Source organism: Electrona antarctica (assembly GCF_951216825.1).
Source record: "Electrona antarctica genome assembly, chromosome: 5".
Lineage (NCBI taxonomy): Eukaryota > Metazoa > Chordata > Actinopteri > Myctophiformes > Myctophidae > Electrona > Electrona antarctica.
Genome location: NC_136810.1, coordinates 22,662,569 through 22,683,900, shown reverse-complemented (window position 1 = coordinate 22,683,900; position 21,332 = coordinate 22,662,569). Strand labels below are relative to the sequence as shown.

Sequence of the window (21,332 nt, the reverse complement as noted above, 5' to 3'; positions counted from 1 at the left end):
GGCTCATCCTGTCCACGTGTCGAAGTTTCCTTGGGCAAGACACTGAACCCCACATTGCCTCCAGTGGTTGCCATCATTGGTGTGTGTGAATGTGGGAAGTGAGGACGCTGGTGACTGGCATTGACTGTTTGTTTGCTTCACCTCCCAATGTATGAATGAATGGATCATTGTAAAGTGCTTTGAGTAAGCAGAAAAGTGCTATAAAAATGTAACCCATTATTATTATGTGTGGGTCGCGCGTACATATCCGCATCGTAACACTTTGTGAACTTGCGGATCTGCTATTTGCACTAGTTTGGGTTATTCTTTTGGGTCTTGAGCTCAAAAAGGTTTGTGGACCACTGCTCTAAAGCAGGGGTTCTCAACCCGTGGGTCGCGACCCCTCGGGGGGTCGCCAAATTATTTTAGGGGGTCCCCAAATTATTTTCCAAAAAAAAAAGAAATTTGTTTTTTAATTTCTTTTTCACGATTTTTCAAAAATAGCAGACCTACAAGCTCGTAGCGCGCCACTCGGTGGCGCGCTATGAGCTTGTAGATCTGCTATTTTTAAATAGCTAAATTATAACAATGCTTAAAACACCAAAAGGGGTTCCCGCCCAAAATGGTTTAAGGTTATTGTAGCAGTCAATTTATATTGGGGGTCGGGAGGGGGCGGGGCGGGGGTCCCGAGACGTTGCCAAAGCATTTTCGGGGGTCCCCGGCCAAAAACGTTGAGAACCCCTGCTCTAAAGCACCTGGTCTCTTCTTGTGCACACAGATCAAGAAGACATCAGAAGCCACTCTGACCACCATCCAGGACATGGTGACCATCGAGGACTACGACGTGTCCGAGTGCTTCCACCACAGCCGCTCTACGGAGTCTGTGAAGTCCACGGTGTCAGAGACCTACCTCAGTAAACCCAGCATGGCCAAGAGGAGGGCCAACCAGCAGGAGACCGAGCAGTTCTACTTCATGGTAGGCCTTCAAATCAATAGCAACGTTATTCCAATTACCATTATTTGTAAATTACGGTTAAACCTTTTAAGACCTGAGACCAGATTCTACAAATGTCTTCTTAAATACTATCCTAATGTAAACCTACTGTATATCAGTGGTGCTCAAACTTCATGTCAAGGACGCCCCAGAATGATATGTTTTTGGCCGCCGACCTCAATGTCAAAATATGTTGTTCCAGGCACCCCCCAGAAGAGTTAAAAACGTTCACTGGGAAAGAATATAATATTCAAATCTTTGCACACATTTTCACGATTTCTTTATGTGTTTAATCCAATTTTGTTTGTGTCGATTTGATTATTCGGTTATTAGGTTTAAATAGTTTCATTATATTTATTTATATAGTTGATTGCCCAGCCATACTTCTTGGTAACCATGACTTCTTCCACATTTCCAATATTTCAGCCAGTGTCCAAGTTTACATATTTGTATGTATGTCATCACTGTCGGATGGAAACCTTGTATATGTCCAAAGCAGTTACTTTTCAGGAAATGGGGGGGACAATGTAGTTTTTATTTAGTCAGAAGCTCTTGTTAATACTTTTCATTGAATTGCTTAAACTTTATTTTGAACCGTTGTGTCTCTATTCTGGGGGCGACCATTCTGCGAGAATAGCAGATCTACATGCTGTAAACTTGTAGATGGGCTTTTTTCAACGGGAAGATGAGTTGTAGAAGACTATTTTAAAGGATGTACTTCTCTGCATTAGTGTTGTACTTTTGTGGGAAAAGAAATATTGAAAACATTTTGTTTGACTTTAAATGCTGTGTTTTTCCGCATGAAGCAACTCCTTTGAAAGTATTAGCTCATAGCCGCAAAGCACAGCCAAGATGTCTCTCCTCTCTAGTTTGTTACAGCAATACAGCCTCTTCTCTGTTTTATCCCAGACTAGAGATGGACATGGTCTGATAAAGACTTAAAAACTCTTTGTGTGCGTGCGTGCGTGCGTGCGTGCGTGCGTGCGTGCGTGTGTGTGTGTGTGTGTGTGTGTGTGAAATATACACTCGGCTGTCTCATCACAGATTGGTGTCTTACGGGGTGAGCGTGGGGTTCTCGGGGGTTGTGGACTTGATGTAATTACTGTGAATTCTCCACAGAAATTCCGGGAGTTTCTGGAGGGCAGTAATCTCATCTCCAAACTGCAGGCCAAACACGACTTGCTGAAAAGGACATTGGGCGAAGGTACAGTCACAGTCTTTACCTCCACCTTTTATTATTTCTCCAAAAAATTTAGCTTCATTTACACTTTTGGTGGATGCTTGGGGTGTCAAGTGGAAAGGACAGGAACATGCAAATAAATCAATACTAACTATACAGGACTGGTATACATAAAGATGTCTATATATATATATATATATATATAGGCTATATAAGTTACTAATTGACGTCATTCCGAGCTTCAGAAAGGCGGTCTCAGAATCTTTTCTCTGAACCCATGCAACACCTGATGTCCTGACTCTCTGAACTATTGTTAGAAAAGCCTGTCCAAAACCGGAACATTTCCCGACTTAGGAAGGAGGCAGTATTGGCCTTTAGCCAGCCATACGAGAGGAGCAATTAGCTTAGTTAGCTGCATTAACCGCCTTTGTTTGACTACTCTGTCGTTAATGCTAGCTCATATGGCCAATATTATCCCCCTTAATGTCTCACTAAACCTCGGGAACACAAATTACATAAGAAGCACACTGATCTCTGGAAAAAAGAATGCTAAGATGATTTAGCTATATCTGTGATACGATTAGCATAATTGACATTCTACTCTCTCTCCACCAGACCAAAGTTCCTAGATAGTAATCTGGGCTTTTAAACCAGGAAAGTCACGAGCTGGGGAGGGGATTGTGGAGTCGTATTAGTCCCTCTTAGTGATTGATTTGCGGCTAACTTAATGGCCTTTGGAGCATTAGCAGGCTGTGTGACATACAGTATTGTGGCGGTCTCTCCTTGTTCTACTGCGGTGGGATCTCCTTAAGGCAAACTAGCTAATCTACTGTAAACATGAAGTATCTATCAAAGTCATTGTGCTCCAGCCTCCAGCTAGAAGCTTACAGGCTTGTTGATCTCTGCTTTAATAGGCAACTGACCTTTACGCTAAAGAACTGAACAGTGCAGGGGTTATTTTGTGTGTGTGTGTGTGTGTGTGTGTGTGTGTGTGTGTGTGTGTGTGTGTGTGTGTGTGTGTGTGTGTGTGTGTGTGTGTGTGTGTGTGTGTGTGTGTGTGTGTGTGTGTGTGTGTGTGTGTGTGTGTGTGTGTGTGTGTGTGTGTGTGTGTGTGTGCGCGCGCCCTTGACAGTCGGTTAAGTTCTTGACTTAACCGACAGTCAAGCCAGTTAAATTATCTTCAAAGAAAAGATTGAAACAGACTGACAGGCCATGTCATGTCCAGTGTGATGATAGAGGCCACAAATACAAGCCTACTTCCGTCATTTAATACTGTAATTACCTTGTGTTCTTGTCCTAACTTGTAACTCTGTTGTATGTGTTCTTGCACTGAAGAAAGAGTATATCTGTGTGAAAAGTATTACTGTGTACAAGTGTTGATTACATGTCTAAAATATCTATATAGCTGTCATGTACGGTTTACTCTTCAGTATGTGTAAGCTGAATATTTGTGTGTGTGTGTGTGTGTGTGTGTGCACTTTCATCCACAGGTCACAGAGCTGACTACATGACTACAAGGTAAATTACTCCACTCATGCACATTATGCATACAGTACATTTTCCAGCTCAGTGGCCTTGTGGTTAGAGTGTCCGCCCTGAGACTGGGAGGTCGGGGTTCAATCCCCGGCCAGGTCATACCAAAGACTCTAAAAATGGGACCTAGTGCCTCCCTGCTTGACACTCGGCATCAAGGGTTGGATTGGGGGTAAGTCCCTGCGATATACTAGCGTCATGTCCAGGGGGTGTACTTGTACATCAAGCTGCCTCACGCTACAGAAACAGGAGATAGGCTCCTGCCCTATGGGCCCCATGGCTCGGCAAGGCTACTTACTTACAGTACTTACATTTTCAGATGAATAACGTGTTGAAAACAGAGGAATCTGTTGCCTGATTATAGAGCAGATTTAACCACTTAAAGCATGTATACTTGGCTGTAGTCCCCAAGGGATCTATACTACATCCTCTAGTATTTCCTGCTTCACCTTTATCTTTTCGCCCATCTACAAGTCTGGGGTGCGCACACAAGTCAGAGTAGATTTAAAAACGACCCAGAAGTTGTTTCAACAACTTAACACCCACTTTACTCAGTAAAACTGACCTGAGCTGGCTCTTTACTTTGTCCGCTCTTGTTTCCCTCTACACCGAATGCTCACCCCAGAATAGAGACGCTAGGATTCAATTAGGTTCATAGAGCAGAAGTACTGGCCTCTCTGTTGTGAATCACCATAGTGTTGCTGTCGGGCAGAAACCTCTTACTTTGTTTGTTTTTTTGAGTGGTGTAAACCACTCCTACAACTGGCTTTGTTAGTGCAGAAAAAATGAGCATGGTTGCTATGTTCACCCTGTTCACCCGGGTGTGATTTCATTACGTCAGACATGATTTTTGAGTGGTGTAAAGTTGTAAACCACTCCTACAACTGGCTTTGTTAGTCTGTGCAGAAAAAATGAGCATGGTTGCTATGTTCACCCTGTTCACCCGGGTGTGATTTCAGACATGATGTCATTACGTCAGACAGGCTATATAAGACCTTACACCACTCAGTTCACACGGGTGTGATTTTTTTTAGTAGTGCGCTGAGCTTGTAGATCAGCTACAGACTAGTAGGTATGAGGTTTCCACCCCCCTACAGCAACAGGTGTGGCCTGGCACGGTGTGGCTTTAGTTACTGTCCTCCTCGCTGTCCCAGGAGTGGACAGCCGCCATGTCCAAGAACACAGAGAGGACGAGGGAGAGAGCGAGAGAGTTTCACCTTAAAAACTTGGCAGAGGACTGGAGAGGAGCCTTGAAGCCATGTTTTGCATGCAAATCACATCTTGTGTCATTTTCAGGTTTAGAGGGCGGCTTCAGCGGAAAAAAATGCTTATAGTTGCAAACGGGAGCAAATTAGAGCAGATGGCTTGTTGACTCCTATGCTTGCCCTATTTTAACTTTTTGTGGTGTTCTGTTTTTTTTTAATCTAACTCCACCTGCTGCAGGTGGAGTTGTATAAAACTGTTTTTAGTAGAGTCTGACCGATGCATGCACAGTATCAGTTTGGCTGATATAGTGATATATTGACCATTACTTGAGGTGTTGACGTGCTTACTTGTTTGCTTGTTTATAGTTAAAGTGAAATGCTCATTTCACATTCAAGTTTAAAATATCTCTGCTGTCTGGAAGAATCCGCCTAACTCCAAAATGTTCATTTTTCAGGAAATGAAATAACATCTGCTCAAGTGGAGTTGGGAAGCTTTTGTAGAAGCGCTTTTTAATACTTTTCATTGGTTCAATATTTTTTTAACCAACTAAGGGTGTTCAATAGCATTGATTTATGAAAAAAATAAAATCAAAAACAGAGTTAGGTGGTTTCTTCCGGACAGCAACGAAACATTTTATCTATCAAATGTGTTTTAAATGTTCTCAAATACTTTGTCAAACTGCTTTTAAGATAAGTGCTTTGTTTGAAACTGAAGTGGTTGTCTATGTTCTAATCTAGACCACCTCCCTGGCAGCTCAAATCCCACTCTGGCACCCGGCGGGCTAGGCCCCGCTCTGTGTTTCACGTTAGGTTATTTAATGGCAACCTGGAGGCTTTCGTCCAGGTACTGATATGACAGCCAGACTGGTCTCTACTGGTGTCACCGGCCGCGCCATGGTTATCCATTCTTTGTCTTGTGCTTGCTTTCCAGGCATTTTGGTGGGTTCCCTCAAAGCATCTTAGCACTACTTGTTACATTAGTGTATTAGTGTATACTAGGGGTGCAACAGTTAATCAAACTAATCGCCCTTCTCGATTGTTTGATTAATCGGAAAAGTAATGGATAGAAATCTGTTATTGCCCTATTATATACATCACATTAATGGGGCTAGGCGGACAGGGAGGGGGGGGGGGGACCTTTGTGCTAAGATGTTTTTGGGGAACCGGACCCCATGAGACAGTCTGACCTTGCCTCCCTTCCCTCCAGGTTAAGGACTCGTGTGGGGACAGAACTTCATGGTGGAGAGTTGTTCTAAGACAGTGGTTCTCAACCTTTTAGCCCCATGAACATCTCAAAAACGTTCAGCACTGCATGCCATGGTAAGATGACAGGATATGCAGCCTTCATCAGACACTGATGAAGGTTGGATTGCTGAAACGTCTGTCATCTCGTCATCCTGAGGCCTATGGAACAAAACAAAACGAAAATATGTCTGAGTTTGGTGTGTGACACTTAGTAGGTTATAAATTTGGCTTTAAGGTCATTAATGTTAAATACTACTACTACTACTACTACCAAAAACAAAACAAATACTGTGTTAACTTCCTGTGGGGAGGCGGGGGTGGTCCTTTGAGGATTATTCCAAAATTCGTTGCTCCCGGGCAGAAACCTCTTATTTCCATATTGTACGTTTTGATGTTTTTCCTGTGAATTAATGCTCTAGCAGTCTAGCTCGTTATACTACTGTGTCACACACAAGTAGCAAAAGTTTTGAACATTTGAGTTTTTCGCCGACAGCGAATATATGCTAGCGATCCCCCAAAAAGGTTGAGAAGCAAAGTCCTAAGTGACAGAACAGAGGAGAGAGAGAGAGATGGAGGGAGGGAGGGATGAATGTTTGTCTCCTTCAGCTGACAAGACATCAATGAGCTTCTTGGCTCTCTCTCTCTCCCTCTCTCTCTCTCTCTCTCTCTCCCTCTCTCTCTCTCCCTCTCTCTCTCCCTGTCTCCGTCTCTCTCCCTCTCCGCTCTATCACTCTCGCTCTCTTCCTTTCTCTCTCTAATCTCTCTTCACTGTCTTCCTCTCCCCTCCCTCCGTCTCTTCACCCGTTCTTCCGTCCTATATGTTCAGTGTTACAGCAGCGAGGATCAATGACATTCAGTGATTGGCTGTCGGCTTACCCCTCTCTTCCAGCCTCCTTACTGCCTCCTACTGGTGACCCTGTCTTTTGCCCTTTGGTCCCCAACTGTCTCCCTTTGTATTGCCAGCTCAGAGCGGGTGAAGGGTGCATCTTTAGTAAACTGTTGCCGTCCTAATCTGGTTCTTGCTTCCCTCTCTCTGTCTCTCTCTTTCTCTCTGTCTCTGTCTCTCTCTGTCTCGCTCCTGCAACACTTTTCTGTAGCCGGGGACGACGGAACTCACATGCGCGACATCAGGTAGAGACTCTGGGGTTTTCTTATAGGACGGGCTAACACTCCAAAGCTTGCCTCTGCTTATCCTTCTGAACCTGCCTGTTAAACAACCAGACAAACGTCCTGTTTGTAATGCCACACGTGCAACCATGTTTATCTCTGCTACTCAACCAACTGGACCCAGACAGACTGAACAGCTCTTAACGACAAGCTGCTTTAAAAGCCTATATACTGTACTTAGTCAGGCCCCCCAAATGGTTTTGCTTTTAAACCTAATAAGCTAGCTTTTCCGAAAATACATATCAGAACTAGCAGATCTACAAGCTGAAATAGCAGATGTAATGTTTGAGCTTGTAAATCTTCTATTTCTGTCGAATCTTCGCCACCCCCAGAATAGCTATGCTAAGCTTCATGGGTTCAAAGAAAAACCTTAAATTCTAAAGGTCAGTCACCAAAACGTACGTGATTAGTGAGACCTATCAGTGTGTATCATGTCGTGAGAATTCTTCAAATTCCTACCACTCGGGTTGAAACGCTTCCAGCATGCTCAATTGGTATTGAATTTGACTGATTGCTCACTGTCTCGCCCCGGTCTCACGTATCCCCAGCATGATCGTGTTACATAACACGGCGGCTGCACACTAACCCATCATGGCTATAGCCTATTGGAACACTGTCAGTGTTGACATGGGCTGCTGTCTTTAGCCATTAGTGTTCCCCCTGAGGGCTGAAAATTGATCCACTGTATCATTAAAAGCACCTTAAGCATCTAGAGGTACCAGTAGAAGCTAAACTTGAAGGTTGGATTGCATTTTGGGGGTTTTTGTGCAAGAGAGCAATGTGTTAAATCGACAACATCGTCTCATCTCCTCCACATTCTCCATATCGAGTGTACTTTTACTCGAGTTCTCGTTGCTTAAACCCAAACCACACCAAAGGGTCGGGTCGGGATGAGATGGTTTTTAAGGTAAACCACTGCACCAATGCAACTCATTGAGTTGCAATGAGTTGCATTTGTGTGGTTGACCTTAAAACGGTTTTGTCCCAAGGAGTCCCTATCGGTGTGGTTTGGGCTTTAGTGTGCTTTCTATGTGACACAAAGCGATAGCGACACCATTTTTAGTAGTGCCTCGGCCCTGACATATAGTATTGTCGGATATCAGGCTCGAGGTGAGATTGTTAGTGCAGCCAGCGAATCATTTCTGTAGATTTGGAGACGTGCCACTGAAGCATTGTGGGAGATCAAGCAGCTGGTAAAGTCACTTCAGTCTGTCTGTGGAAAAGCGCAGTAACGTTGCTGTCGGGCAGAAACCTTGTATCTCCAATATTTCAACTTTTTATGTTTTTTTTCTTTGTGTGTGTGTGTGTGTGCGTGCGTGCGTGCGTGCAAATGAATACCCGGCAAGTAGCAAAAATAGCCGATCTACAAGCTAAATCGTCAATTTTCTTTCTATTTTGTTTAGTTTTTAGTGTCCGTTGGTTTTATTAATACTGAACCAATGAGAAGTATTAAGAACAACTGTGAGTCTGACTAAATAATATGTTGTTGTTTTTTTCTCCATAAAACAATAAGTAACATACAGAACACAAGGTTTCCACCTGACGGCAATAAACTGTAGTGCACTGGTTCCCAAACGGTGTGTTCACTCCAGTCACATTGGTGCGCCATGAGACAAGTCTGCAAACTCCTTTCCCAATACACACAAATCCTTTACGCAAGAAAATAATTCTAACTACCTTCAACCTGACATCTCTATTTCGGGCATTCATGAATTCATTTAAAAAAAATATTAATAGCAATTTTAAACTGGCGAAGATTTCCGATTTACAAGTTCACAAGACGTGTTGTGAGCTTGAAGATAAGCTATTTTCGCTATGAATACAGACATATAGAGAGTTTGGCCACAGGTGTACCTCGGGCACAAAACGTTTGGAAGCCACTGCTGTACTAACCCTCTCTCTGACCTTTTTACCCTCACTTTCCCAGTGTACAGTACGTATGTAAATGTACTAGTCACATCACATAGACCAACTCTAATGCATGCAATTAAGAAAAGCGAAAATTACCCATGATTTCACATTTTGATATCTTTTATTTATTATTTTCACCTAAATAAGGACTCTGGACAAGCAATCCCCCGTGTGGTTGAGAGTTGTATTCGTTTCATCAACTTGTATGGTGAGTGTTTTGATGTTCCACTGTTATTTCATCGTGCCTTATTATATTTCTGTACTTTCTGTTCCACAGCTGCAATTCTGTGGCTTGTCTTTCGGCTGTTCCTGCTGACAGATTGAGTTTTAACAGCACGTTCCAATGCTCTGAACTCTCAGAAGTACTCGTAGAGCAATTACAAGCCAGCTCAATTTCCGGTCGCGTCCTCGTTTGGGCAGAGTGTGTGACATTCCATGCAATGATTTCTAAGTGTTAATTGTCTGGGCGTGTACATGTTTGTGTGTTGCATTTCAATCACGGTCATGGGAAAATGCTATGCGAGATTCCATGGTGTTGACATTGGTAGTCCAGGTTTTTCATCCCAGCATCTTGGAAACACAACTTTTGTACATGGAACTGCAGACTCCCTCCCAATGTTCTGCCCTAATCTGAAGACTCACCTCTTTTTGATTTAGATATGATGACCATGCAGCCCAAAGTGCTTCAGATAAAAAATAGCCAATAAACACAAAGTTGGCAAATAGAAACACAACTACACAGTACAGTTTAAGTGTAATCTAAAAGAGCAAAACAAAGAGTATAGTAAAAGTGAAATATACAATAAAATAATACAATAAATATTTAATAAATGAGATATGGACAGAAAATGTTTAATTCAATTCGATGTTAAAAAATCTATTCTCAAAACACCAAGAGTTCAAGTTGTAGGGTATTCCACAAACGGATATCGGAGAACTCGCCAGTTTTCCGATTTGCCGCTGCATTTTTGTTTAACTTCACCAAGTTCACCTTCATTTAAATTGCATTGAATTGAGAGAGAGAGATAGAGTATAGTTGTTTAGAGATTACACTAGATGAGGTAGGAATGCTAAAGTTTAAACACCAAAGTACCGAAACAATGTAATTCATTAGTAAACAATATCCTGAAATGGTAGACCTATTATCATTGGTATTCTCAACTTTATATCATTATCTAGTTGACCATTTAATTGCACAAAATCATTTGATCACTTTGTAAATGAACTATAACATCTGTGGGGTTGACATACTACACTGATGAAGACAGCATGTTAGCATAACGATGAAGACATTGAAGAATGTTCGCTGCGGCGAGTTGGTAAACTGGCGAGTTCTCCGGATACCCCACAAACTAGGGCCTATAGATGTATATGACACCATGCAGAGTTAGAATATGAGTGTGAACTCCATTAATAACGACTTCCCACACACAACATGTCAACTTAACGAGCTGGAGGCGTGACGGTAATGACATGGCATGGTACTGCCAACCCGTAGCCGTGACACCAGGCAGTCGTGCCGCCATGTCCAGAGAGAAAAACGCTGGCAACTAATTATGCTTGTGCCTAACCCTTGACCTCTCCCCTTATTAAATGCTAATCCCAGTTGGAAGACTTTTTTCTTTTTGTAAACGCTTGATTGCAGGGGGCCTCAGTCATTAATTATCCTTCATTAGAAAAGTGAAGGGTCTTAGCGGACTGGAGTGACTGTTGTGGTCTGACTGAGTGGTCCTGAAGTGCACAAAATTCAAATATCAATATGTTGATTTGACCAAATACCTTGAAATTGTGATAATAAAGTGGCCATAATAATAATACATTTCATAATACATCTTTGTAATTTTGACATTTGTTAATGTATACGTTTGTGATTTAAACCAGGATAAGACAACACTATTACGAGTTACTGTATATGACCAGATTAACAATAATCCAAAATTCCGGATCATATCTATCACATTATTCATTATTATAATGAAATCTTGGTTGTTCTTCTTCTCATCTCCATTTCTCTCTGTCTCTCCTTTTCTTCCATCTCTACTGTCAGGTCTCCAACATCAAGGAATATTCAGAGTGTCGGGCTCGCATCTGGAAGTCAATGACATCAAAAACTCTTTTGAGAGAGGTAATTTAATGCTCTGTGATCCCAGTCCACCGCCCAAATCAACGCACCAATTTGTCTAGTAATGTGGTTAAGTCCTATGTTTTCTGGAGACCCAGCTGACCGTTGAACCCACCTGTGCCCTAGGTAACGACCCTCTGTTTAACCCACCTGTGCCCTAGGTAACGACCCTCTGTTTAACCCACCTGTGCCCTAGGTAACGACCCTCTGTTTAACCCACCTGTGCCCTAGGTAACGACCCTCTGTTTAACCCACCTGTGCCCTAGGTAACGACCCTCTGTTTAACCCACCTGTGCCCTAGGTAACGACCCTCTGTTTAACCCACCTGTGCCCTATGTAACGACCCTCTGTTTAACCCACCTGTGCCCTAGGTAACGACCCTCTGTTTAACCCACCTGTGCCCTAGGTAACGACCCTCTGTTTAACCCACCTGTGCCCTAGGTAACGACCCTCTGACAGACGATGAGAACAACCACGACATCAATTCGGTGGCCGGCGTCCTCAAGCTCTACTTCCGTGGCCTGGAGAACCCCCTCTTCCCCAAAGAGCGCTTCAACGACCTGCTGTCCTCCATCAGTAAGATGAAAACAAGACAAAACGCACAGCCCACACCCACACTAGGCTTAGGTTATCTTGAAGATAATAATAATAATAATAAATGTACAGATGTAATGTAATTGTTTTAATTCCATTGTATATGTTGTGGAACGAGTAAACATAAGGATTAAGTGACTGATTCCTTGTTGTTATAGCATACAGTATTCCTGGATGTTGATGCATGTGAGTGTAACTTGAGACATCGTCTCGGTCCAGGAAATGCTTCTTTGACTGAATCTAAACTGGGAGCATGTTCATCGTGACTCACATTTCAGAATGCGGTCACTTTATGAGCCGTGTGGCGTTGATGTCCTACTGATGAAGTAGAGTGTCCCTATGCGGCATTCATTCACAAACCTTGTATCTCCAAAACAGTTGCTTTTCAGGAAATGGAAAAAATAACCTTTGTTCCAATGGATCCAACGTAGGTGTTATTAACAAGGTCTTGTTAATACTTTTCATTGGTTCAACGTTTTATTTATTTTGGTCACTTTTGTGTGACACCGACTGTAGTATGATGAAGCATTCATTTGCGCAAAGACAAAACGTTCAGATATGGAGATGCAAGTGACGATAATATGTACTTTTGACTGTTTCGACAGCAAAGAAAAAACCCCACAGACCTTCCAGTTATCCAGCGGTGTTGTTTAATGCACCAACACTGTGTGTCTGTGTTTAACGGCTGTCTGTGGGTGAATGTACCTTTGTGTGGTATTGGGTTCGGTGGCAGAGCGGGCTCATTATCCATTGTAATCGACACAAAGCTGACCTTGCATGCATGCGGCAGTGGCGTTCTGCGCCGGAATGCTTCGGGTGACTCAACACTGTCGGGACTCGGACAGTCCCATCTCGCCATACATCTGCGTTTTGGTGAAACGTCACGTGCACATAGACGGACACATTGTCCTCTCCTACTGTAAGGCGGCCGGCCTCGACGTGCTTCAGTCCACTCTTTGTTCCCTCTCTGTGGGAGCGCCTTTTGTCTGATCTTATGAGATGTCATGTTGGGGGGGGGGGTTGCAGGCTCTGGTAAACAATAAACATTAACAGGAGAGCAAGTGACTCACATGAGTAGAGTGTGGCTTAATGCCTCTGCAGAGTTTGGCGTGCGTGCGTGCGTGCGTGCGTGCGTGCGTGCGTGTGTGTGTCAACGTTGTTTTATATAATAGCAGATCTGCAAGTTGAAGTTCACATGTGAGCTTGTAGATCTGCTATTTTCGAGTAGCCGAAAAAATGTACTGGGGCTGTTCCTCATTTCTGCTGAGGACCCCCTGTAACCCCCTCAAGGACCTCTTGGGATATGGAATTAATGTCAATGCAATATGAATATCCACAAATTGTCTGTGGGAGCGTGTGTATGCGTGCATGTGTGTGCGCTTACTTGGTTGTGTACTAGCTTGCTTGCTTGTAGTACAAGCAAGCAAGCCAATATAAATTGACTGCTACAATAACCTTAAACCATTTTGGGCGGGAACCCCTTTTGGTGTTTTAAGCATTGTTATAATTTAGCTATTGAAAAAGCAGATCTACAAGCTCATAGCGCCCCACCGAGTGGCGCGCTACGAGCTTGTAGGTCTGCTATTTTTGAAAAATCGTGAAAATAAAATTAAAAAAAAAATCTTTTTTTTGTTTTTGTTTTTTAAAATAATTTGGGGACCCCCTAAAATAATTTGGCGACCCCCCGAGGGGTCGCGACCCACGGGTTGAGAACCCCTGGCTTGTACTCCCTTGCAGGTTTACAAATGAAGTGTATCCTGCCCTGGCAGTGCACACACAGTGTGAGTGATGGGGATTCCCTGTTTACATTCCACTGGCCCAACATACCAGTGGTTGTAGCATGGGCTGATCACCCAGCATATTAAAAGATTTCAACAACACTGTGCTTATTTCACATTGCACAAGTTGGGGTCAGCTGAAGTATCTGTTCCACCTTATTAAAAGTGCCTGCAAATGAGCCCAACAGAATTAGACTGGTATCAGTTGACTGTGTTTTTGCCAGAGCTGCTTTTTGGCTTACGTCCAACGTACAGTCGCAGATTCCTGCTTTTCTGTTGGGGGGGGGGGGGGGGGGGGTTCTCTTATGGTTAATTCCCATTTTCAGTTATGCTTACAGTTAGAAATGGATTCATTCATTTATTAATTCCGCAACCAAAATAGCCGATCTAGCTCACTGGGCAGGCTGCGACATTAGGCAAGCTTGTAGATCGGCTAATTCCAACTAAATTTAAGTCGTGTTTTAGGGTTAAAAATGGCAAAATAAATGTTGATTTTTTAAAAATATATAGTATCGTGTGTGCGTGCGTGCGTGCGTGCGTGCGTGCGTGCGTGCGTGCGTGCGTGCGTGCGTGCGTGCGTGCGTGTGTGCGTGCGTGCGGTATGTGTGTGTAGTATGTGTAAGGTATGTGCTTGCATTGGGGTTGGTCTTTAAATAGCAGCTCGGGAGCTGTGCAAAAACCTAGTTAGGTTCTTCACGTAAGCTGAAATACATCACAAAGTATTCCCAAAAGCCCAAATGGCAGTCGGAAGGAGCTGGTTTGAGGGTGACAGTGCTATTTTTGGCCAGGCAGTGCAACCGGAGCTCATCTAAATGAAATGGCACCAGAAAGGGGAGAGGAAAGAAGAATAAAAATCACTGGGTGTAATTTGGAAAGCTGTACCGTTAGCTGTTGTCTCAAGCACGCTGATGGCGCTCAGTTTGAAATGAAAACAAAAGCATAGATTGTATTATGTTTGGTGTGATTGTTGTGATTAACCACACATGCAGGACAGCTCGATTTAACGACAGTGTCTCGCACCGAAGCACAACGCCGCCGTGTGGCGTATAAATCAGGCTTGATATTCCGAGTTTACTTCTTACAGAGAAATGAAAGTAGGCGTTTTCAAAAGGACATTGTTTTGGTTTTGGAGGGCTTGGGGTCCTTGTTGTCAGGTGGTCCCCCTCTTCCTCTGAGGTGACACAGGAATAACCACCCACGCCACGCTGAGGTGACGGTCATCTTCTGTCCATCTGTTAGTTATTATAGCGCCATCTTGTGGCATGTCATCTACAGCAGGGGTCTTCAACGTTTTTCAGGCCAAAGACCCCTTAGCTTAGAGAGAGACCTTTTCAGACATTTGACCTTTTAAACCCTCAATACTTAGTAAACTTGATCTTTGGCTCTGTGCTTGCCTGCGCTTGCCTGCTTGGTCTGCTCTTTTTTCCCCCTTCTACACAATGCCTCCACTTAAAATAGCCGATCTACAAGTTCACATGCATTGTGCTTGTCGATCTGCTAGCCTATTTTCGCCTAATGTTCTCCCAGGAATACGTATGCTATGGTTCAAGTAGTTCATGTTGAAGACCCATATATGATCTACAGTACTTGATTAATGTAACCCACCATGGACACGCACGTTAAAGTAACAATCCTTGAGATTGGTGTCCTGACACCAGGGTCCAAACGTCTCAATTGAAGAGTAAGTAGACCACCTACAACCACTGCAGATGGACCAATGATATTGTATTAACATACTCTACCACAGTGGTTCTCAAAGTAGGGTCCTTGAGGGCGTTTCAGGGGGGTGTCCAGCTAAATTACTGTATTTAGACTATTTTTTTCAGCTGTTTTTGAAAAATGTTGACACATCTTGGCACAAAGTATTTTCAGACGGGGACCGCCGGGAAAATCAATTTGGTGGTCTTTGACATGAAAAAGTCACCAGCAAATTCCGGATTGCCGCTTTAAACACACACGCACGCATGTCTCCTTGACAAATAGCATAACCTCTGCTGTATACTAGTACTAGAGCTGTAAATCTATGCTATCCCCAAGAGACTTGTGTTGGATTCATAATAGGCTCCACTTTAATTTGCCCATCTATTTATATCGTGTGTGTGTGTGTGTGTGTGTGTGTGTGTGTGTGTGTGTGTGTGTGTGTGTGTGTGTGTGTGTGTGTGTGTGTGTGTGTGTGTGTGTGTGTGTGTGTGTGTGTGTGTGTGTGTGTGTGTGTGTGTGTGTGTGTGTGTGTGTGTGTGTGTGTGTGTGTGTGTGTGTGTGTGTGTGTGTGTGTGTGTGTGTGTGTGCTCGCTCTCTTGGTAGGGAACAGGATGTCATCCACCACGAGATGTGTCCACCACCCCCCCCCCCCCACCCCCCCCACTCATTTGTAATGACAATTATCCATGTGATCACACACACACAACCTATAGTTGGCTGTACTGTGTAACCAACATATTTCCTCTTCTTAACCTGCATCATCTTGTCTTGTGTGCAGGAATAGAGAACCTGTATGAGAGATCTCTGTACATCCGCAAGCTCCTCCTGACTGTACCCAGATCTGTCCTTATCGTCATGAGATACCTCTTTGCCTTCCTCAACCAGTAAGTACATCATGTCGACTAATAAAGATACAGTTGTCTGTCTGTCTTTCAATCATGATCTTTGGAACATCATGGGCAACTATTTTAAATGTTTTATGCTTTAATCACTTGAACCCTACTAGTGTCCTCATCCTGGGGCGTTGCATGAAAAGCGTTGTGAGCTTGTAGATCTCCAACAAAATAATACAGCATCATTTCAACCCACGTTATCCCTATGCTGTATGTTGGCTATTCAAAAATTGCAGATATACAAGCTCAAGCGCTGCAAGCTTACATGCAGTATACATCTGCTATTTTCTTAAGTATTGGAAAATGTTGAATAACTTCTCTTCTGGGGGTCCCTGGTCAACTAACTATGTATTTCTACATTGGGGTAGTACTTTGAGTTAACCCATTCTGGGCGGGAACCCCTTTTGGTGTTTTAACATTATGTTACACTTTAGCTATTGAAAAATAGCAGATCTACAAGCTCATAGCGCGGCACCAAGTGCCGCGCTACGAGCTTGTAAGTCTGCTATTTTTTTTAAAACGTGAAAATGTAGTGCACATCTTTGAATATATATTCTTTCAGAGTGAACGTTTTTAGCTCAAAACTTTGCTTCTGGGAGGTCCCTGGAACGACATATTTTCAGATGGGGGTCAGCAGCCAATTACAGATATTTTTGGGGTCCTTGACATGAAATATTGAGCACCACTGACATAGAAACATTGGTATTTCAGAAAACTGAAATGACTCTAAATGAGTTAAAGTTAATGTGGTGCTGTTCTCCCTGTCCCAGCCTGTCCCAGTACAGCGATGAGAACATGATGGACCCGTACAACCTGGCCATCTGCTTCGGGCCCACCCTCATGCCCACGCCGGACAGCCTGGACCAGGTGTCCTGCCAGGCCCACGTCAACGAGATCGTCAAGACCATCATCATCCACCAAGACACCATCTTCCCCGACGCCAAGGAGCTGGACGGACCCATCTACGAGAAGTGCATGGCTGGAGGAGATTACTGGTAAAATACAGTCCTGTGTTATGGGGCGGTAGTGGCTCAGGGGGCATAGCGGCAGTTAGATCCCGGGCTCTCCCAGAGTTTGTGTCGAAGTCTGTGTCCTTGAGCAAGATGCTGAACCCCTAATTGCGCTATTGTGTTTTTATCCTCTGTGATATTCTGTGGTGGTGTTGTCATTGAAGTGATCTTTCCTTTTACAGGTTTTGTACATATTGATAGATTAAATGGATACTGATGATTTTACAGTGTATTCCTGTAATCCTGTGTCAATTAATTTCAATTCATCTCTGAAAGTGTAAAAACCTAAATTCCGTACATATTTTGAATGTACGTATATTTTCGGATGTAGTTTGACGCTCCTCTCCAGTGAATGAGCTGCGTCTTGCTCCAGGGACGTATTGACTGGTCACATGGCAGGTTAGGGAAACGAACCTTTGACCCCTTCAGCGATGAAGACGCTATCCGTGACCAGGAGCTACGCTGCCTCCGTAGGACTGAGAATAACCTGGGTGTCACGTGTCAAAGAGAAACTAGAGATGTAATGGAGTCATCTCAAAGATGGCTCAATGTAAGATGGTACCAGTGCTCAAACTCCAAGCTTAAAGTCATGCTTTGTAACTCTTTCAGCACATTTTGGAACGGGAACAGAACTTGAGCCATTAACTCGTTCCGACTGCAAAACCTACCTCTGACGTTTGACTCGCTGCCCGACATTTGACCCTGACGTGTGTGTGTGTGTGTGTGTCTGTCCACAGTGAGAGCCCCTACAGCGAACACGGAGCACTGGAGGAGGTGGACAATGAAGGAGGGACCGAGACACACACCAGTGAGGACGGTGAGTGACAGTAACACAGACAGTTTGCAGTTGAATAGGAGAACGGATGTTGAGCAGTGGCATTTTCTATACCTAATCTGGTGGTTGTTGTTGTTGCTACTGTTGCTGTTGTTGCTTGCTGTGCAAATAGGGAGGCAACCCATTTGCGCAGTGAGAGAAGTCTTCTATTTATTTTTGTTAAAGGGTCACTGCCGAGTCACTGTTGTCAGCTCATGGTGGTCCTGGGTCTGTTTGGGCCTTTTCAAATGCAGTGACCACCAGAGAGCTAGACAGACATTGACATTCACTCCTCTTCCCCCCTTGACACAGATGGCATGGTGGGCTCTGGGCGGCTGGACCCCCATTGGAGAGGAATGCACTTTTATTTGGGTCACAGCTTTGGGTCAAACATGCTAGACATATTCAGAGAGGGAGAAAGAGAGAGAGAGGGAAAACATTTCTAAACTTATATGATTCAAGGGAGAGTTTGATTGATTGAATACTTTTTTAACATGATTATTAACAGTGCAGGAAGTTCAGCAGTAATACATATACTACATTTACTTTTACAATACATATTGGAATACAGCTCAGTAGAATCATAGGTATATACGTATACAGTAGGTATATATACAGAGAAAGGAGGCATGGGTGCATCTACTATTTATGTTCATTTGTATTTTGAGAACAGGAGTTGGTCTCCATAAACCCGGTTTCCATAGTGATAAAAAACAGCCAAGATCCCTTTCAATCTTTCTTTCCTTTCTTCTTCTATGTATTGGACTTTTCTTCCTGTGTCCTCATCACTCACCATCAGTGGCTTCAGACAGAGTTTGTACAAGAGGGCTGTGAAGGAAATGCCGTCGATTTGTCCTCATTATTACCTCTGCCGTTACTCCAAATCACACTCGTTAGCTGTACGTCCCGAACTAACAAAGATGTCTGACTGACTGGCACTGGTTCCTAAAGTGGGGTCTGTGCTGTGGAGAGGGGGGGGGGGGGGGGGGGTCCAGGCTGCCCCCAGTTAAATGAAGAACAGTTTAAACACTTAAGACCTATTTTATACTTTCAAATGAGGATGAAAATGTTTGCGACCGCAGTTCTGCTCCAAACATCTCACTCCCAGATTGGGAGGAGGATGGAGTTATACTTTGCTTTACACACCAAAAAATAGCCGATCTACAAACTCACAACGTGTCACAGTACGAACCACTTTGAGCTTGCAGATCAGCTATTTTCGGTGCACGACACCCGCGTGCAGCTCTGTATGACTCTGGCTTTACTGATCAAGCCCCTCCCTGTGGGATCTGTTAAATGTGGTCAGGCTATTGTCATTGGTTGTAATTAAAACCTTCATGATCTCATTTGGACGCGAGATGCTGGAACTTAAAGTCGATCTTCCACTGGCGTGGTTGCCAGTCCCTTTGTTTGCATCTATAATGACTTAGCTAATGTTGTTGTTGTTTTTCCCTCTCATTATTCTCTGAAGGCTTGGATGTCATTAGTACTTCCTTGTTAGCTTCTGTTAAAGTGTGCCATCCATCTCCGACCGCAGCCCTGAAACTGACCTGTCTCTTTGGGAAGCCCATTAGAACTTTACGCTTTATCTCGATCTCTACTCTACCTCTTTTTGAGGGAAAGAGAGAAAGTGAAAATGTATATTTGTTCATCATTGTGTTGCTTATCATTTAGAAAACATCTTACTAAATGCCAAATAACTGATTTTACATTAAATGGACTGTTACAATGTGATTATTAGCCTACTACTTTCCAGGGGCAAAAACAATAAATAATTGTATAGTCTTAAAATATGTCATGGATGCCATTGCATTGCAGGAGTAACTCCCTCCTTACTGGCCTCCCAGCATGTGCACGTAAGCTCCTACAAGTGATCCAGAATGCTGAAGCATGCTTGGTCTTCAACCAGCCGGAATTGTCACATGTCTCCCCCCCTTCTGCACTCCCCCCATTGGCTCCCAAAGCAATCAAATGTATGGCACCCATATACCTATAAAAGCCTCATCCAATCCTACGACGACTCCTAGCTTTTTCAGAAAACTGTCAGGATGTAGAAGACATTTTTAGAATCTGATCTCAGGTCAAAATGGGTTAATGGTTCTACTGTCAAATCTTAAACCCCACAACAGCCACTGAGTGCTTCCAGCACCCCCTGATGTTCTCTGAATGCCCCCTGGGAGGCTGTACCACCCCTGTTGACCAACACTGCTTCACCAAATGTTTGTAGAATAGCAGTGTGTGTGTTTGTGTGCACATCCTTGGCATGTGTGTGTCTATGTCCAAAGAACACAGAAAGGATGGTTTGAGTGACTGAATGAAACAACATTTGAGACGTTGGACATCCGTGGCCATGCTCATTTAATTGAGCTAATTGAGGCCCGATATAAGTCAGCTCCATGTTGGCATTCGTGGCAGTCTGACGGGAGATGAAGCTAATTTTCCCCTCCCGCTCTGTGTCGATATGTCGATTCTGATCCAAATGCTGCCGGGTCAGGGGTGAACTGACTGGGACATTGATTCTCATCTCACTTAGCTCTGCGGCGGTATGGCTGAATGGCCTGGTAGTAAAAGATCTATGTTGGATTGGACCGATTAGGGCGGACTTACCGTACGGAAGGTTGTTCGTTTCTCCTCTGCTCTGCTCATGTGTCCAACACCAATATCTGTGCTGAAGCTCACTGGTTCTCAATGTGGGGTTCAGGGAACCCCAGGGATCCCTGAGAGGGATTTTAGTGAGAAGAATCTGTAGATGTTAATACAATAACTACTAGCAGATCTGCTGTGGTTGGAGGTGATCTGCCTACTCTTCCATTGAGACATTTAGACTCTGGTAAGATACCTACCGGTTGACTCTTGGATGACCAAGGGTGGAATCCCATGACCTAAACGTCACTGATTGCAGCTTTAAGCTTAAGACATCTTACACTGTGTGTACCAGTTCTGTTTCTCTCCCTCTCTGATTCTTTGCAAGAGTTTGTCAGAGATGATGGATGGATGGATGGATGGATGGATGGATGTATAGATGGGTAGATGGATAGATACATAGACAGACAGATAGTCACAGAGAAGAGGGCATGAGAAAGGAGAGACAGAAAGACATCCTGTATTGATTGTGGCATCGTGACCCATATTAACATCGTGACCCATATTAACAGAGTGTCTGCTGTCGCATGCCGTCCAATTAATTCAGACTGGATGGAATAAAT

The 21,332-nt window shown here is 43.7% G+C and overlaps 1 protein-coding gene across 4 annotated transcripts in view; it reads left to right on the top strand.

Annotated features, from left to right (window-relative positions):
- Positions 1-21,332, top strand: part of srgap1a (SLIT-ROBO Rho GTPase activating protein 1a) — a 115,414-nt gene that overhangs the window by 77,319 nt on the left and 16,763 nt on the right. For all 4 annotated transcript variants that reach the window (XM_079501805.1, XM_079501804.1, XM_079501806.1 and 1 more), the window contains exons 9-18: positions 758-955; positions 2,093-2,177; positions 3,644-3,671; positions 7,234-7,267; positions 9,362-9,422; positions 11,262-11,339; positions 11,778-11,912; positions 16,188-16,293; positions 17,073-17,297; positions 18,050-18,129. In XM_079501805.1, the coding sequence (XP_079357931.1) occupies positions 758-955; positions 2,093-2,177; positions 3,644-3,671; positions 7,234-7,267; positions 9,362-9,422; positions 11,262-11,339; positions 11,778-11,912; positions 16,188-16,293; positions 17,073-17,297; positions 18,050-18,129 (1,030 nt within the window). The remainder of the gene's footprint in view (positions 1-757; positions 956-2,092; positions 2,178-3,643; positions 3,672-7,233; positions 7,268-9,361; positions 9,423-11,261; positions 11,340-11,777; positions 11,913-16,187; positions 16,294-17,072; positions 17,298-18,049; positions 18,130-21,332) is intronic.